Source organism: Ruditapes philippinarum, unplaced genomic scaffold (assembly GCF_026571515.1).
Source record: "Ruditapes philippinarum isolate M1 unplaced genomic scaffold, ASM2657151v2 ctg7677_1_1_1_1, whole genome shotgun sequence".
NCBI lineage: Eukaryota > Metazoa > Mollusca > Bivalvia > Venerida > Veneridae > Ruditapes > Ruditapes philippinarum.
Window position 1 is genome coordinate 12,282 of NW_026861504.1, and position 19,581 is coordinate 31,862.

Here is a 19,581-nt window from a genome sequence, read left to right on the forward strand (position 1 = left end):
ATGATCCTTAAATTAAGATTTATCAATTTTGTTAGTTGCTAAGATATTACCGAATTTAACATTTCATTTAAATAAATGGAGGAAATTAAAAATTATTTTCTATAAAGTCTAAGTCATTTTTTTCAATATGAAATAAATGCATATATTTTAATGAATACATTTAATATAATCAAATATTAACAGTACATATTTTACATATTCTTCGATGTTTGAAAATTGTTTTATAAGCATAATTATATACATATATAATTATAATTTCACTATAGTGTGGTTAAAAACCTCAAATACAACATACAGAATTATTAATAAGTGCCTTTATTGCGCGTATGCGCTAAAGTATATACGATTGCATAAGTTGAAAGATACTGTAATAAAAAAAGAAGAAATATAACTGTATATTAAAAACACTTCTCAAAAAGTATCCTAAAACCAGGCGTAGTTAAACGATTTCAAATTTATCCTGACAAGTAAATTAAGAATTAAATACATAACGTGGTGTGGTAAGGAATCGAACCAGAGATATTCAGATCGGTAGCCTGACATCTATACCATTATACATCACCTCACTGACGAGTGAAGTTAGCAAATATATCGATATATTCGATAGATACTGGCCAGTGTTTATTCAAATGACTTAAGGAAATTCAGTTGAATATTGTTTGGCAATGAATTATTTGCATTGTTCTTTGGTTTGTTTGTTTGTTTTCTTCTGTCCCGAGCAGTTTTTGTCTTCAAATTCAATGTGGCAAATGAAATCCGAGGAGTTTCAATACCAATAGAATGAAGGAAAAGAACATCATTTTAAATTGTTTGTGCCCTGATAAAATATTCCAGACTGTTTTCACAAAATAAAAAACAGTTGCCTCATAAAACAGTTATATATCATAGCACCAATACTTCATCTATTCAATTAGGGTTATGGCCTAACATTTATAACGGATATGCGAAAATGTAATATTTCAGTCATCATATCATTTCGAAACTCATATATTTGTAATTTACTTGTGTTTGAAATGGTACAGAGTAATTTGAAAAACGAATCGTTTTGAAATATGCATTAGTTTTTAATTGCATTTATTAAATTTAACTCCACCCGGGCTGTATTTAATTAATAAGTGAAACCCATAAGTGGTATTGGAAAGAAAAAGAGAGTGTTTTGATAAATATCTCTTTGGTTGGGCTTAATTTTCATTTACATTCATTTCCGATCATAGCCATCAATTTTAAAAATGATTCTAACAACAAGTCATTAATTATATATAATTGCTTTTGATCATGCAACAGATTCCTGTATACAGTAAGGACCGTGCAGGGCAAACACACTTTAAGCATGAAGATAAGTTAAACGTTTCTGAGAAGTGTTGCGCTAAAGAGGTTAAATTTATCATTGAATCTTAGTTTGGGCAGATTTTATTCTGTTAAAAGTTCATAGCTCGCTCTACAGAAGGCCACCTTGAAGAGGTTACACTGTATACATGGTATATGTAAAATATACAGTACAGATTAGATGTCCAATTTGCAAAGAATGCTTTTATAAAACGTGTGTATGTTTCATTAAAATCATGTTTCGGAAAGGAGGAGATAAGAAGACAAATATTCAAAGATGGATAAATTTCATACTCGATTTTATCGAGTCTGTTTTTAAGCGCCTTTAACGTTCCCTAGCACCGACTTAAGCTTTATTTTATCCCCAACACCCAAAGTATTGGAATCAATGACTCTGAAATAAAATTATATCAATTAAAAAAATAATGTTATTTTATTTGATAATGAGAAGCACATGTCCGCTAAATTAAAACACATTTTTAATTGCAGTCACTGAAATAAGTGTTGTACAGAAATTATTTATAACCATTTATTTGTACGTAAAGCATATCACTTTTTTTTTAGAAAAGTCAAGCCGGTGATATATAAGTTGTCAGCTGTAACACTGTTATTATGACTTTAAATAAACAAGGCATATACGAAACAATTATCAGTTTGATAAAAAAAGCATTAGTAATTTCCTAATAAAAATCAAAGTTTGAATTGTTTTCAGCTTTCATATAGGTGAATCCCCATTAAATGCATCGGTTTTAGTTTTTTATTGTTATACCGTGGTAGAAACATTTACACTTTTAGTTAATATGAGCCGCTTAAGTTACACTTGTGCCGTTTTAATTACATTAATACCGTTTAATTTACTTATGTACCGTTAATGTTACATCTTCACCTTTTAATAACGTATGTTCCTTTGTACCTTTAAATAACATATGTCCCGTTTAAGATACAATCGTGTTGTTTAAGTTACATATGGGCCGTTTACATTACATAAGTGTCGTTTATATATATATATATAACGTAATACCAGCGCACCACAAAAAAATGGGTTTGTCCATTACTTTGATGCGTCACAGTATCCTTTAAACACTATATATAAACGTCGAAATTCAGGGAAAAGTATGTGTACAATTTCTGATGTCACTAGAAAATAATCAAAATATGACGTTATTTGCTCTATTATAATGGTCGTTAACAAATATTTCTTTGTGGTCGTCAATACTGTCAATACGTGAAAATGTCAGTCGCTTAACGTCTGGAATATGGACGATCATTAAATTTTGCGGAATTATTAGTAAAAAACAGACAGATATACCGACAAAAAAACTTAAAAGGGCAAGCGGGGCTAGTTCAACGCTCGATGGCTGGCTTGTTAAATGTCACAAACGCTTTGTAGAGGTGCGAGAGTCGGTAGACGATGACAACTGGTCAGATAGACGTCCGTCCGTAATGCCCGCGCATGTGACGAGGGTTGTCCAATATATTTGTACACTGGCGGAATATGTTACATGTACGTTGCATAAGAACAATAAAAACTACAGCACACTTTGCATCAATCATCAATCATTCCTCTATTGACAGTAAAACAAATTATGAAATAAAAAGCAGGACACTTTACAAGCAACAAAAACTTAATACAATAACAGTAATGAACTAACCCAATTTTTTGTCGTGCGCCGGTATTACGTTACTAAGGTAATTGTATGGCAATTCCTTTTCACGACACGCCAGTTACACAGCTTTTTCTTTTGTTTTCTTATTTGAGACAGATTTCCCCTTCAAGTGATATATAATTCATGTATTTTTATCAATAACTCTCTCGACAATTGCTTCAGTGCACGAATTTTTTGGACAACCCTCGTATATATAGATTCTTTACCGTTTTGGCCACATATCTAATGTCTAGTGTAACCTTACCATAGATGTAATACGTTACATAACTCGTAATATACAATATGGACAAGACTACATTAATTAGCTCCCTTGCAAAATCTAATATAGTATATATAGTTAGATATCGGTGTTTAATACGTATGTATAGATAACTTTATTGCAAGTGGCACAATAATGTATGTGAAATTCACGCTATCTTTGTCAACATGTTCGTAACTCAATATTAAACTATGTAATATATGTTAAACTGATTATGTCAAATCCTATACTGAAGGAAACAAAATAGATTAAACTGTTCACCTTCAAGAAATTTGCAGACTATCCATTGATTTTGTGATTGTATATATGTATGTATGAATGAATGTATTAATGTAATTGACTATGTACTTTGTATACGTCAAAATAAACTTTCTGTTCTGTTCTGTTCTACCGTTTAAGTCACACATAATATTATATATTTTTAGTTACATTTTTAACATGTGTGCCGTTTAAGCTGCATATAAACCGTTTTCAAGATAAGTAATACATAGTAACATATGTGCGGTTTTAATTATATATTTACTTTTTTAATTACATCTTCCTTACGTATTGATTGATATGACCCTATAATTTAATACATGCCATTGCATCATACGTCCTGCAATAAAAATTGTTTTATATTCTTTCCAAAACGCATCCCTTATTAATAAATGGATTTGCATGTTACTAGGTCTTCAGTTAGACCAATCTTCAATGTATTATTTATCAAATAAGTAATATACACTTATGTTTTGAATTTCTAATTTTTTGTTACAGCTAGGGCGAAAGATGGGGTCAAAATGGTTACCGAATGATGTCACGAAATAAAAGCAACTAACGTTGAATCGCATCGATGGTAACATTTCCCATCATGTAACTTTAATGCGGTAGTGTGTCACTTATACAGACGGTGGAAGCTATGCAACTCATTCTAAATCATTTATATCGTGAAACATTAATCATGTTTTTATGACGTCATTTATAGATCTACATGATTCTGACGTCACCATTCTCTTGTTTATTTTTAGAAACCCGGTATTTTTCAAACTGACATTACATTTGATTTCCTTTTCACTTGTTTAGATCTATTTTTATTTAATTAAAAAAATGTTTGATACCAATGGGGGACATTAGTGAATAACCTCCCCTGAGTACTCCCTATAAATAGATAGGTCCTAAGCTATTGGATTACTCGGACTTTATCGCCTATTTCTTTGTAGCAAACTGAATTAATTAGGGCTAATTATTATCATTTGTAATATTCAGATTAAATATTGCGATAAGATGTAGAATCTGTTGACATAAATGAAACATTTTTTTCTTATTGTTTACATATTTGTTGATGCATGTGGAAATAATTGATTAAAACATATCAACCTGTCTTACATAAAACTCAACGATAAAAGCAAAGGATTCCAAATATTTGGACCTACTTACATTTTGGTTAACCTCGGTTTTTATCAAGGGAAGATAATCCACTACTGTCCCCCATTAGAAGCAAAACAGACAAGGTTCTTAAGCGCAGGGCTATATATTTCGCATGCACGAGTTGTCAAATAAAAAAAATAAATGAATATATAGAGGATATTCAAGTTTTTTCTATAAATACATGATTTATTTTCATCAAGTGGTATGAAAATAAATATTTCAAGAGTGGCGATAGCCACGAGTGAAATATGGTAATTTTCATGCCACAAGATGAAAATAAATCATGTATTTATAGAAAGAACTTGAATTTTCTGTTTATTATATACATTTTTCTCCTTTTTGGCATTAAAATTTGAAAGATTTTCCCTGAAATTTTGTGTACTGGCAGAATTTAAAAGAAAGTAGTCCGGCAACACACCAGTGAAAATACGGAAAATATTTTTCACTGCAGTGAAAAATAAATTTTTACAGTGAAAATACGGAAAATGAAAATACGCATTTTATTTCATCAATATTTCTCAATATTTCATTTGTAAGTATATAATAAATTTTCTTACACCTTGCAAACCGGAGCCTAGATAAAAAAGAAATGAAAAAAACAACAATAAGTTTGGTTACAATTTGTGCTCACATTATTATTGAAATGTGTCTTAGGAATCGATTAAATGAAATATTGTAAATGGAACAAAGGAAGTTATTTACACATTGAAAACAACGTAATTCACCAAATTGCGGTCAAAATATTATGCAAAATTAGTCCTTATTTCGTAAGTACCGCAGCAAAAAATGTGCTAAATACTGCAAAATCAGTCATTAATGGCACATAACATAAAACTTATCATTTGAACATTGAAAAATTTTACTTTTCTCAAAATCTTAAAATTTGAATGTACTAAATATGTGGTCACTATCTAAGGCCAATTACTCTAGCATGATTTTTACAGTAGAATGGCCCTTTTTAAACTTCTTGTTCAATAATCATAATTGGGATCATATTAATGTCAAAGGCCCAAAACTTATGAATTGTGAACATTTCCGTATTTCGATCATAATTATTAAAGGCGTGAAATGAAATCTTCATTTGTTAATTCAAACATTATCAAGGTTCGTTTTACTATCAAGTTCTGAGAATAGCTGAGCATCCTGTCCTATCGACAGCTCTTGTTATATTCATAACAAAAAGAGGAGTTATTAGCCATTATGTTTCTAGCATTGATGGTCAAGCTTTTGGTAGCTATGCTGAAGGATTACAATATTCTTTAGTAAAATAGCTTAATTGCAAATGAGTAACATTTTAAAAATGCTAATCACGAGTAAGATTTTTAAAGAACATAAAAGACTTGGCACTAGGACGATTCCGTACAAAAAGAGCGACCACCTACACGCATCACAGTATTCCCCTTCTCAGACGTGAAAGGGACAAAGAGCTGTCCACCACTTTAAAAGGCTGACTTTAAAAATTCGCCATTACTTTCAAAAAAATGAGACTTAATTTCAAAATACTAAATTGATATATATATATGGAACTAAAGTAACCCAAACAACGCAAGGAATCGGTCATCGTCATTTTAAGTTCGCCTTTAAATTTTTAAAAGCTCGTATATAATTTCTTGGAAAATCTTGAGTTTACAATTTTATTACTTTTCATTTTATATATGATATACAATTTAATTTCTGCAAAACATAAACGTTTCAAAAACGTGTTGTATGCATTAATGTGGGAGATATATTTCACACTTTGTTTTGCAAAAAAATGTCCTTGGGGCATTTTTGCCAAATTATGCATTTGATTTCTTTGACTTTGTATACTTGACTTTTCCTACTTGTAATAGAAAAGGTAATATGATGGAATGCAAGTAAAATAAGATTAACCTTGAGCAACAGACAGGTCTGCCACTGGTAAGACTGTACTGATTTACAAACCTAATCCTTAACCTGCTGAAGTTATGAAATGGACATTTTAAGCTTCCATTTTTAAGATAGAAATATATTTAAAAAAATAGCCAGCCAACAGTTCAGAGCCTGATCAGACTGCGCTGATGTCCAGTCTGACTTGGCTATATACTTCCAAATGAGCCAAGTAATTTCAAAAACTCAACCTTAAGAAAAAAATGTACTAAGAGTTTATTATTCTTACAATTTATCTTAATTTGTTATACACTTTTGATACATGCAAAGTAGATCATCGTGTTTGGATTGTTTTTAAGTTTAAATGAAATATATGTATGTACAGTCAACCCTAACATGACAACCTGTTGAACTTTAAATTTTCTCCTAAAACATCCCGCGTCGTCATATTTTATGAAGTAATGCCGAATAGGCTATTCAGTTGAAAGAAATAAACGCATTACCAACATTTTCAATCTTTTATTTCTGAATCTTTGACAAAAGTGCAAAAGAAAAAAAACTTAAATCAATCCGGAGTTAAAACACTGCCAACTATTGATATATAATCAAAGCATAAATCCAAGATACGTGTATTTTAGACTACAATGAATGGTATCAAATGGATCATCGCAAACAAAAACAGCAAATAAAAGACCCCTTAAAGCCTGAACTCTTGATAGACTGTCATTCAATACCCTTGACACTGGTGAATCAATGCCAAAAATAAAACCCAAAATTTTAAAAAAAGAAGCGAAAATACAACGGAATTTTACAATTGTAGCATATATTTTTTACAAAAATGTTTACTAGAGATATCAGAAAAAAAGACTTTTTTTTAGAAAAAACTAAAATTTGTATTTAAAGAAAAACAAATTCTTTACCTATTTTAAAATATAAATGATTATATACAATTGTTTTCAAAAAGTGTGCTGTAATACTTAAAAGGGTTATATTTTAATTGTATATGAAAAATATAGTGTTCAAAAGGCCTCAAAAAAACCCCCATTTTTTAAACACAACCAATAAACTAAATCAATTCCATATGTCATGAAGAATAAGTAATCAGCAACCACCAAACACGAACATTTAGTAATTTAATTTTTTGCAAACGTTCGGTATATGTTCAAAAGGCAAAACTAAAAAATACCGGAGCGACGTCTAAGGAAAAACGCGTTAAAAGCGCGAAAAAAGTTTTGGCGTTTAGCGGAAAACTATGATAAATGTAAAACAAAATTTATGCATAAATAAAGGGTGGTAATGAATTTAAATGGATCAGGGAGTAACAGAGTCTATTAGACATTTAATAAAATAAGTAAAGACAAACAAAATATTCATGAACCCATTATAAACAAACATATTAATTTTGTCCATTGGAATCATAGATTTTAATTTTTTGGATCCAAAAAAATTTTTTAATAACCGGTCCTGTTGTTGTCTAAAATTTTTTAAGGGAAAATGAAAATCGACAATAACACTTATTTTCGTTTTATCCGAAAAGGACCAACTGTGAACGGATTAAAGTCACAATTTTTTATTCAAACGTTATTTATTTGCTGATACATTTTGTTAGTCTGACCTACGTATTACCTACGTTTTTTTTTTTTTTTTTTTTTTTTTTTTTTTTTTTTTTTTTTTTTTTTTTTTTTTATGAAGAATAAAGAGAATAAACATTTAGTGTACATCAATACAAACTCTCATTTTTGGAAGACAAATTGCTGTCCAAATTAATGTCATGCTGTTTACTTAAGCTTTATATGCATGATATCTTTCTTGATCTTTTGAATAAAACAGTCTTATTGGGCCTGGATATTTTCAATTCATTTTGGTATTTGTTTCTCACCTTATTTGAAGTAAGAAAACTACTTATCTTCCCAGGTGCAAACATAGATACAAAATCTACACAAATGCTTTAGATAAATTGATTGAAATATGAATTAACAATAGTTTAATATTATTCAATCAAATATGAATGCAATATACATCTACATTAACTTGTTATACCAGTGTACAAATAATTGTAAAATAATACCATTCATGATTGGATAATATATGAAGTCCATGACAAAATAATATGTTAATAGCAACATGTTAGTTGATTTGTCTATCTCATTTTAGACAAATAAATTAAATACTTCATATACCACATGCGAATATGACTATTCATATAAAGTATCAGAATTAACTAAAAAAACTTAATTTCTCGTCAACTTACATATTACGTCTTAATGAATGATTAGCTTTTGACTTTGGAAAAAATATCCAGTTGTCATAAAGATAACCAAACACAGCATATGCTATGTTTTGTAATATCTTTAGCGTTGCACATATCTAAATTTCAAGATCATCTTTGAGTGTTTTGTATCCGAACGTTTCCATCAGGACATTCAAATGATCGAATCGCCAGCTTCCTTGCTAAATTTCCATTGCCAACTGCTTAGTTTTAAGCTTTGAAGAAATTTTTCAAACAACAAAAAGTCATATCCTTTATTCGAAATCACTTCATAACGCTCATTATCAAACAGGGTGTTCTCATATTGTTGTTGTAGTAAATAATGTTCTCGCTGTCTTTTCAAAGTAAAAATCAGAAAATTTCGTATTGAGAACATCAAAAAACGTAAATCTTTTGATACTTGCAATTTATCTATTCTATTGTTTTGACAATTTCCAAGATCTTACTGTAAGCTCTGAAATCTGATATGAAAATGTCGTGCCTTTTAGTGAAACATACTCATTTGAATAAATTAACTTATAATCAGAAAGAAAGCAATTTGTTATATTTTGTAATCATCGTATCCATGGCTTGAAGCAGTTTAGATATATAGACACACATTTCTACACTTTTTTATATCAGTAAAAAAATACTGACCGAAGTAAACTTGATTAACGATCTTGTTGATGTGCATTCCTCTCTATAGTACCCATGAGAAAATGTTTTGTAAAATACATTCGTAGTCCTTGAGAAGTTGGGAAATATGCATTTTATTTTGACGGGGTCCTGGTTTGAATATGCAGTAAGTGGCGTTTTTTAGGTATGTGATTAGATCCCAAGCTGCTCAGAAATTATTGATAGGATAATTTTCTCAGCATAGATATTTGGTTGTAATATTTCACTAGGCTTTCATCAATGATCTCGTCATGTTCTGGGGGCAAGGAGAAAATAACTTCAATAAATACATTGTGTTTATCCGGTCTGTAGTCATGCATTTTTTGAGAATGTCTCGGCCATAGATTTCAACTAAGGTTTTGATAGTGTTTTTCATTTTTTATACTGACAGATAAAAAGATGCACAGCTGATAACTTTTGAGAATTATTTTTTACAGAAATCAGTTATTTGTAGAATATCTTTATACCTCCTGATAGATTTAGATAACAGCATATCGGTTTTATCATCGTTATCATCAATCTTCATCGTTGTTTTTGCCAAATAATATCTAAAAACTAAATCAAAAATATTTGTCTTATTCCTGCATACTTCGTATGGCTTTTGATCACGCAATATCGTTATTAGAATAGCATCTACGATCATCTCATTTACTTATATTCCACATATCATTTAACTGCCGAAGTGCATTTTCTAGGTCTCCTTTCATAAGAGTATAATGAAACGCAAGGCGACCATTTGCGTCAGCACATTCATAAACATTAGTAAAAGAGTTGGTTAAAATTTTCGTGTAATTGAAGAGGCGATAGCACAATGTTCTATCAGTGCACACCTTCCCTTTAAGGCAATATAATGCAATGGAGACCTTTTAAATGGTAGTCCGCACTTAAAGAATACAGTTGGTCTATTCTGAGCAATATCCCGAAGAGTATCTGCAGATGGCTGTATGTTTTCATCCATGCTTTTAATAATATGTTCTCCAAGAATTTCGTCTGTAATTTGTGTATGAAATGTCCATAAAATATTAAACAGATTTTCACTTTTGATCAGAAACAAATACAAAAATGGTTCTATGACTGTTTGAAATTCTTCCCATTTAAGTTCTCGTATTGTAAACATAAAAGATATTTCCCATGCTGTTTCATAATTGATGCACAAGGATTCCTTAGATAGGCAGCTTTTAAATAGCTCCATGTACGAGTAGTTAAAAACTAACATCCCATTTAGATCTAGCTCCTTCCTAATCGCCTTGACTTCAGCAAGTGCATATTGAATTGGTGTCTCTGCACTAACATCTATTTGATTCAAAAGTTTTCTAAACTCTAACGGATAGTTTATTGTTATATATTCGATGATAGAAAACTGGCCATTTACCAGTGCATAGTGTAAAATATTTCTTCCGAACACATCAGTCGACTGAATATTGATATTACATACTTCAACAAAATATTTAAAACATTCAAATGAACTATTTTGGAAGTTCATAACGTTAACATGATTTGAACTATACCTCTGCGACACGTCCATCACGTTATCAGGATTTAAACTAAACTGCAGCGAATTTTGATCGAATAAACACGTATGATGCAAGAATCCTCTTTTATTTATATCCTTTATATCTGCAATTACGATTGCAAATCTATCTGTCAACCGAGATAAACTTTGAGCCGATGGTGTAATCGCAGCTATATGATATGCAGTAGAACCATTTTTACATTTGATACTGCTAATATTAAGCCTTAAGTCATTTAATGCAAAGTCAATGAAATAAATATTTGCATCTCTTGCAGCAATGTGAATTGGATAAGTTCTTTCTTCATCAGCTGAATTCCAATCAGCATTAATGTTTTCTTTGATAGCATACTTTATAAAATTTTCCCGCTTATATTTTAAAGAAAGATGAGCAAATGTAGAACCATTTTCACAAAAATGTTGTTCAATATCTGACAAGCCGTCCTTCGTGAAAATGTAACCATCAAAGTATTGTATGTAAAATAAATTCGGGTCGCATCTATCTGTTAAAATATAATCTGTAAGTAAAGGCAACAAATCAAACTGATTTTTCACTACACTTAGCAATGTTGGCGTGTATCCGAATGAATCTGTGCAATCAAGTAATCCTGGAAATATTTTTATCAAAAGTTTTGCTACTTTCGTTGAACCTGACCTAATTACTGCGTGAATTGGTGTTTCCTTTGCTACTATCCACCATTTATCAAGAAGGTATTTAATATGACTAGGAGCAGGCAGTTTAATAGTAAAATCATTTTTTATTTCACCGTATTTAGTATGTTTTACTTCTATCTCTTTATATGCATCTCTAGACTGTTCATCCGATATACAACTGAGGTATAGTTTTCGTTCAATCAAAGACAGAATGATATTTTCATTTCCGGATCGAGCAGCATAGTAAATACAGTCGGACAGCATATCATTGTCCAAATTGGAAAATGTCTGTAAAACATTTAAGTTCCCCATTTCACACGCAATATCACTTGGACGCCGTCCAAGGGATGTTTCCCAATAGATCATATCTTTGTTGTATTCTAAAAGTTTACTGACTATATTCTCATGTCCATTTTGAGCAGCTATATGTATAAGGCCGTATCCACAGTAACGACAGTAACGACATTGATTTATATCCATTATTTTGTTTACTATATCAAAGGAATCTACAGCATTACTTTTATCCGTAAAAAAGCTAACGTTGGCTCCGTTTAATGTATCATATCTCAAATTGCTGTATCTATAGAAACGAGAAAAGCGGTACTCTGCTTTACTTATTAGGTATAACATATCATAACATTTATATAGGTTATATACATCACATTCCATAACAAAGCTAACGTTGGCTCCATTGTGTAGAAGAAGCAAAAGCTGATCAATATTTCCTTTTAAAGCTGCTATAAAGGATGGGGATTGTCCCTCTTGTAGTGTGTTTACGTCAAGATTGTGATTTATCAATAATACAAGTGCATTTATACCTGCTGTCTTCCTTATTACATTATGTAAAGCTTCGTTTACATGGGTTTGATTAAGGTTGTCCATATCCAATGCAAGAAACTTTTGATTTAACGTATCATTTAAAGCTTCACTCACGTGTATTGATAAATCTGCTATGTCAACTTCGACTTTTCGATTGTTAGATATTTCATTGATTAAAAAGCACGAAATATAGGCATGTCCGGCTTTTAAAGAAATTGAGTACTTTTTATTTCCAGAATTTATCAACCATTGGTATAATGATTCGTGAAATATTGTCACAAAATCATCATTCCGGAGAAAGAATGACAACTTTTTCATCTGGGTACGGAATTGTACTAAGTCAGTAATGTTATTTGATACCAAAATATGAAAAATTTCTTCTTCACTTAAAAGGTTGAAGGATGCCAAAATAATTTCAAATACTGCCTTTGATGGTAAAAACGAATCAGTATCGTCATATTGCCGATCAAAGTTCAATTCATAAATTTCTTCCAATGAGCCAGGTAAGGACGTAATGTTACCATTTTCTAAACGGAATCTAATTGCATGAATTAGAAATAAGAAACTTCCATTACCAAGTTTAATGATTTTTTCTATTTCACTGCCATTGTTTTCCAAGCCATGTGACGAGTACTTGACTTGTATATACTCTTTGGTATCTCTAATGTTCCTCGGGTCATTTGGTTTTAAATGAACGTGTTCAAAATTCTTTAATAAGTATAATTCGGTAATGTTTCTAGACGTAACAAAAACTTTGAACCATTTTGGAAGTTCCCTTACACGTGCCAATAATAACTCCAAAATTAGGTTTTTGCCAGAGGATTTTTCAAAACATTCGTCAAGTGCCTCTATAATTAATATCCAGGGAAAGTTACTATCAAAAGACAGCTGCCTAAATGGGAAAATAATACTTTGGTCAAAACAGGCAATAGGGTCATTCTCACAAAACTCCTGACTCTTTATTATGTTATCATCAGACATTATGGAAATTTTTTTTTCGTATTCCTCATATCTTGTTGCTAAAAAACCAATTAACCGTCGAATAAATCTAGCAGGACTTTGTGTACTTTTTACATCAAACTTACAAATATGAAATCCAACAACATGTGATTTAATCTCATAACTCTTCTCCCTTTCTTTTGCACAAAGTATGTGTGAGACAAACGATGATTTTCCATAACCCATATCGGCTATCATTGCCACTCCCTTGAAAGTAGAGTTTGAAGATATAAGTTTCCATTCCATTATCTCATATAACCATTCTCTACCAATAATTGGTTCGCTATCATATATATATCCAAGTAGAGGCAAGTCTTGCTTGAATGGATACGTGTATTCTTCTGATAAACAATCTGAAATAATTATCATTGAATAAATGTATGCATCAATTTTCAAAAAAAATGATGTTTTGTATCACTCGAGCTGATTGTGAATAGTTGTATTATCACGAATGTAGTTACTGCTTTTCCAAATCAACGAGAGTGATTCAAGCTGTCATAGCATACATGTGTAAATTGTATTTAAATAACTCCCATCATCTGTACTCAGTAAAAGTCCTAAAAACTGAAGACTTACTTTTTTCTTATGTTAATAAGACGTACGCATATATAACGTCATTACACAATTGTGACGCAACGTCTCGGGCAACACAAAGTGTACAATACAAAAAGAATCCGGATAAAATATTATGTATCTCTTCATTTGAAAATGACCGTTCTATTATAATTTTGCAATAGAGACTTTTTAAGGATTATCAACATTACAGCACAATGCATTATTTCATTAACCAAATATTTTAAAAAAATCATGAAAAAAAATTAATATAAATGTTATGTATATGTACCTTTGTAGCTTGAACTGTAGTTAACCTTCATTTTGTCCTTTAATCCATAATAGTTAAAACGAAATTGCAAAACAATTCCAAATATTGCTACGAATATTGCTATGTAAAAAAAGGATAACATGATGCCGCTTCGCTTTTTATTTCCAATATTTTCTTCTTTCGCCATTATCATACGTATCACACGTCCGTGATACTCTTGCAAATGTCTTTCCATTTCATTTTGTCTTTCTTCTATACCCCGGACACTTGTTATGACATTGTTTTGAGATTCCACTACTCTGTCACCTATGTTCTGTAAGAGTACAATGTCGTCGGAATGTCTACTCAAAGCTTCAAATATGCTTTTAAGTGAGTTTGACAACAAATCACCTTTCTCGATTCTATCAAGCTCAGACAAACAATTTTGAGCATCGATGTGCCCCATAACATCTTTAAAAAGGTCTTCGAGTGCATTAAACACTTTCGATTTATCCAAATCTGTAACCGTTAATGTTGGATTATGTGCGTAATAGGTATTTCTACATTCTCTTACATTTTTTAAGACATGATCACCAATATTGAACATGTTTTTGCAATTGCTCCAGATATGACACGACGTTGAAATGTCTTGAAAATTTTGACATGACCTTGATTGTGGCAAGAAATATGGTGCAATACTTTCATATGAAGTTGGCCAGTTCCACGACATCATCTTGTCAAATTTATGAACTTTTAGTTCACTGGCATCGCACATCTCACTGATGATACTCTTAACCTAGTGAGATCTTTACAAAACTGTTCAACATTGATAATATTTAGATATGGTTGAAACTTAAAAACAGAAATATGTCTATAAAATAGAGCTCTACTAGAGTTATCTAATCTATTATCTACTAATTATATACATAATTTAAACTTCACAGCTGATTTCGGTAATGTTAAACACATAACGGGTTGTTTAGAACAAAGGGAAGTAACTCAATAATTACATTTTTGTTAATAACATCATTAAAATAAAATATTTTCAATAGATTTTTTAACTGAAAGTCTATTTCATTATTTTTCATCAAATAATGAAGAAATAATAGCAATATTTTAACTAGTTTGGTTTTTACGAGTTGATTTCGGTAATGAAAAGTTGATTTCGGTAACTTTACCGAAATCAAGTTGATTTCGGTATCGTAACGTACCCCCAATAGCTTGATACGGACATAAGGAACAGACCCTATTATTATGATCAATTGCCAAGTGTCTGCCTTTTTCGATTGGTAATAGGTGATTCATTGTTCTAAATTTACATAAATATTTGCCTATGTCAAAAGGAAGTACATCTAGATATTTTTCAAAACAATGAGTATTTTTATATGTACGATACACTAAACACTTTTAAATAAAGAGGATGTATCAATAGTACTATGCCAATCTTGTAAAAATTGATCTTGTAGTCTAAGCTTCACAACATTTTTAAAGTGATTAATATTATCTACCTTCTGTAAATGAAAATATTCTGACATGCCAAGATTACTAAGTGTTCTTTTCACAAAATTTATCCATTTAGAATTAACAATATTCCTATAGAGGACAAAGACAACATTGTTTTATAAAGAAGTTTACATATCTTATTTTCCTTAGCATTTATAATTTTACTCCAGAAACACAAAACTCTTGCTTTCACTTGTAAGGCTAATGGGAATATGCCTAACTCACCATAAACCATACAATTAGGTGTAGAAGCTTTTAAATTCAAAATAAATTTACGCGGATGTGTGTATATGAGACGGATTTGCCTAATTGTAAATACCGGAAGTATCACGTGACTAACGTAAACTAGACGAATTTTGACGCCATTTTCGCCGCATGGATAATTGTTTTTGCGGAGAAAAACAAATATTTGGTAGAGTATTTCAAAATATCATGCATAATTCTAATTCCCGTGATAATATTACCTGATCGGATTAATAGATGCTTGCCAATGGCATGTGTCATTTCGTTTTTAAACGTCATATTTGTCAAATTCAAAAATAAAATTTTGTGAAAATTGTTTTGTTTAAAAATATTATGAATAATTTTAAATTGTTAGATGTACCAAACTTATTGGTCTTTTGATATTATTCAAAACATGAATTATTTTAAATTGTTTATGAGCGTCATACCCCTGTCGTTCATTGTAATTTTTTTTATGCTCTATGCTCAGAGTAAACACAAATGATACCCCACCCACCTGTTACTTACGGTCGTTTTTTAGTAAGCGTCTTCTTACTGAAATCCCCATATTATATAAATGCATGGTAAATAATATAAAACAGATCGCATGTTTCAGCTTGTATACTGTTAAAATTAAAGGAAGTGGCTAGCTGTACGGCTAGCCAAAATGGCCCGTACGGCTAGCCAAAAGTTCTAGCCGTATGCGAGTCACGTATGACTAGCCAGGACACACTGTATTGGCTAGCCGTACGGCACTTTTCAAAAATATATGGAAGGCGAAAGTGCATATGTTAATTATGACTTTAAGCGAGGATTTTAGTCAAGAATCAGCATGCCCACTCAATTTTAAATGTAGGGGTAGCCCGGGGTTCTATGATATCAAGGTACTTAACGTTTATCGGAAAATATTTAAATGTAAATAACCTTAATGATTGAGATTTTTCTTCCATCTTATAATTGAACCTTTTCCAGAACTGTTTGTCATAAAAAAATTTCAAAAGAACCAATAAAAATGACAATTTTTAGAATATTTTCAATGCCTGCCATTTTGGGTCATTTCAGAGGAGGTTACTACGGTATCAAGGTAATCCACAAAAAAGCAGATATGGAAGAATTGATGGGTCAAAACTTTCAAGTTAAGTTGTGAAAAACTTCCAACAGTTAACTTGCTATAAAATTAAAACTATATGAACAGACTATATGTCAGTATATGTGTTTATAACATATTTTAATTGACTGTGTAAAAAACACTAAGGAAAATGGTAGTCAAATATGAAGGTTTTATAAAATAGTTTTCTTGCCACAAATACATTCATTATTCACCAAACACTTACAAACTTGCTTGCATAATTTCAGTCGGCCATATTCCCTAGCCATGAAAGATAACTCCCTGTTTCCCTGTCTAAAATTCCACCAAATTATTCCCCTTTCAAATGAACTCAAAGAAGGGACCTTTTAAAATGACTTTGTATTTATTTATTCGATTTTTTGTACAGAAACGGACAATTTTTTCTTTACCTTTGTTTAATTTGCTTTCTATCAATATATGGTTCCTTTGGTAAACATATGAGTTTTGATGGTAAACAAATGAATTTTCTGAACCGAAAGTAATCTAACACACATCGTTGCTGTCATCACATGTAAACAATACATTAAATCAGTAAGAATATTGAGATATTTGTTTGACTATCAGTTTCACATGCAAAATATTAATATGGAAAACAACTATGAGTAGTTTATGTGCATTGTTTTAATGTGTTTGTCTCATATTTTAGTTGTAAACGCCATGTACACTTAGTGTCGCTTCATAGCAACCGATTTAAAACGTGAGCGGTAACTGAACGAGATATGGCAAAGCGCATGCTCGCGCACTGACTTCCGCTCTATCGAAATATTGCATAGACGTATAGAGAAAGTTCGTAAGTGCCAAATTAAATTTATTGGCAGATGGAAATGAATCTAGTGTGCAAGTTTTACAAATATTAGCATCACTATGTGTTGCTTTTACTAGCAGTCACAGAAAATTTAAATACCTTGATATCATAGAACCCTTGATATCATAGGAACCGAGTATACATGTACCCCCTGTCATTGAAAATTGGGGGTACATTTCAAAATCTGGGGGTACACATAAGTTTAAACATGTTTTTGTTTGTAAGAACATTTTATATAAATGTAGTATAATATAGCATAATTATTGTTTTGTTTTGTTAATATTTTTCATGAAATTATTTCATTTTAATGCATCAACACATGGAAATCGTTTTTTGTTTGGTTTTCTTTTTTTTCACCTTTATACCAAATCAAATTTCATTCTGGTTAAATAAGTCCACTCTATAGACAAAAAGTTTATATTTGTTAAAAAAAAAACGTAAATGTATACAGTATAGGCAGCGTTTAGGGGAATGAATAGGAAAATCGTGTACAGCTTCACACAGTGTGTTAGAGATTCATCCGATCGACAATTATTTTAGCAAATATCTTCAAAATGGGGGCAAATTGAAGATCGATATTTAAAGATTTAATGCTGTTTTAATAATAAAAGTACAATTCATTCTCATGTTTGGCTTGGAAACTGAGAATTTTTGCGAAATTTTAGGGTTTCTGAAATTCCGGCGAACGTGAAATCGCCGATGTTCGGGATCAATTTTCGGATCGAAGAAAAGCGTACGTGTATTTTGGTTAGTTGTCCTGGCATTTCGGCACAATATGTTAAATTATTAAAACTCTTATAGAACGTTTTTGCAAGAATGAAACGAAAGCAAAATTTTGCTTAGAAATTTCCGAAAATTTCGAGAATAATTCAAAATTACACTCATTTGTAATTTGAGAAAACAGTCTTTAAACTTGCGGCGTAAATAGTTGATATTCTTATCCTTTTGTCGGTAAAATTTGCTTATTTCCAATCAACTGTTGATCAAAGATGTTAAATTATCACCTCGTGTTATATCTGGTAATTACATGTACAGCGCAGGGTTCGACATTAATGGGATCCCGGGATTCCGAGGATCCCAAAAAGTCGGGAGGAATCTCTGTGATTCCTAGCTGGGGATTCCGTTGGGATCCCTGAAAAATTGCTATGTAAAATTTTGAAATTGTCTGAATTCACAAATATTCAAGAAAAGTGTTAATAAAGACTGGCACAACTGCAATGTTCAAGAAAGAAAAGAAAAATCCCGCCGGTAAAATCTACGCTCTTGGATCATGTACGCCAGATTTCCTTTGTGCAGTGACTGCTTTCAACTCATTTGCGATATATAATGAAAAATATTTTGGCTAAAGAAACAATCTTGAATAATTTTATATCATGCATTGACTTCATAATATTAAGTTGTGAAAATTCAAGAAAGAAATATAATAATCTATAATTATTACACAAGCTGTGTGTACTTCAAATATGTGCTGATCGGCGTTGCCGGCAGTAGTTAGCTACGAAGTTAACAAGTGTTTGGTTGTTGTTTTTTTGTGCCAAAATTCGGCATTTGAGATCATTGTATTTGTAAATGTTCGTAAAAAAGTGAAAAAACAAAAATATTACAGATGTATTTTTTTTTCTCCCTGCAGTACAGCAAAGTATAATTAATAAATAGAATAAAAAGAATCCATACTTTTCAGTTTAAAATCCTTTTTGAAACTCTGCAG

General features: G+C 31.0%; 2 protein-coding genes across 2 annotated transcripts in view; one reads left to right on the top strand and one right to left on the bottom strand.

Annotated features, from left to right (window-relative positions):
- Window positions 1-10,644: 10,644 nt before the first annotated feature.
- LOC132715874 (uncharacterized) lies at window positions 10,645-14,989 on the bottom strand (the record flags this gene model as incomplete). The annotated part of the gene is made up of 2 exons (XM_060698967.1): window positions 14,257-14,989; window positions 10,645-13,765 (listed from the first exon to the last, which is right to left on the bottom strand). Coding segments are annotated over exons 1-2 (3,854 nt in total), but the record flags the coding sequence as incomplete, so codon positions are not given.
- A 1,026-nt stretch (window positions 14,990-16,015) lies between these two features.
- Window positions 16,016-19,581, top strand: part of LOC132715873 (pre-mRNA-processing-splicing factor 8) — a gene marked incomplete at its 3' end in the record, with an annotated part of 37,712 nt that continues 34,146 nt past the window's right edge. The window contains 1 exon segment of the mRNA XM_060698966.1: window positions 16,016-16,129.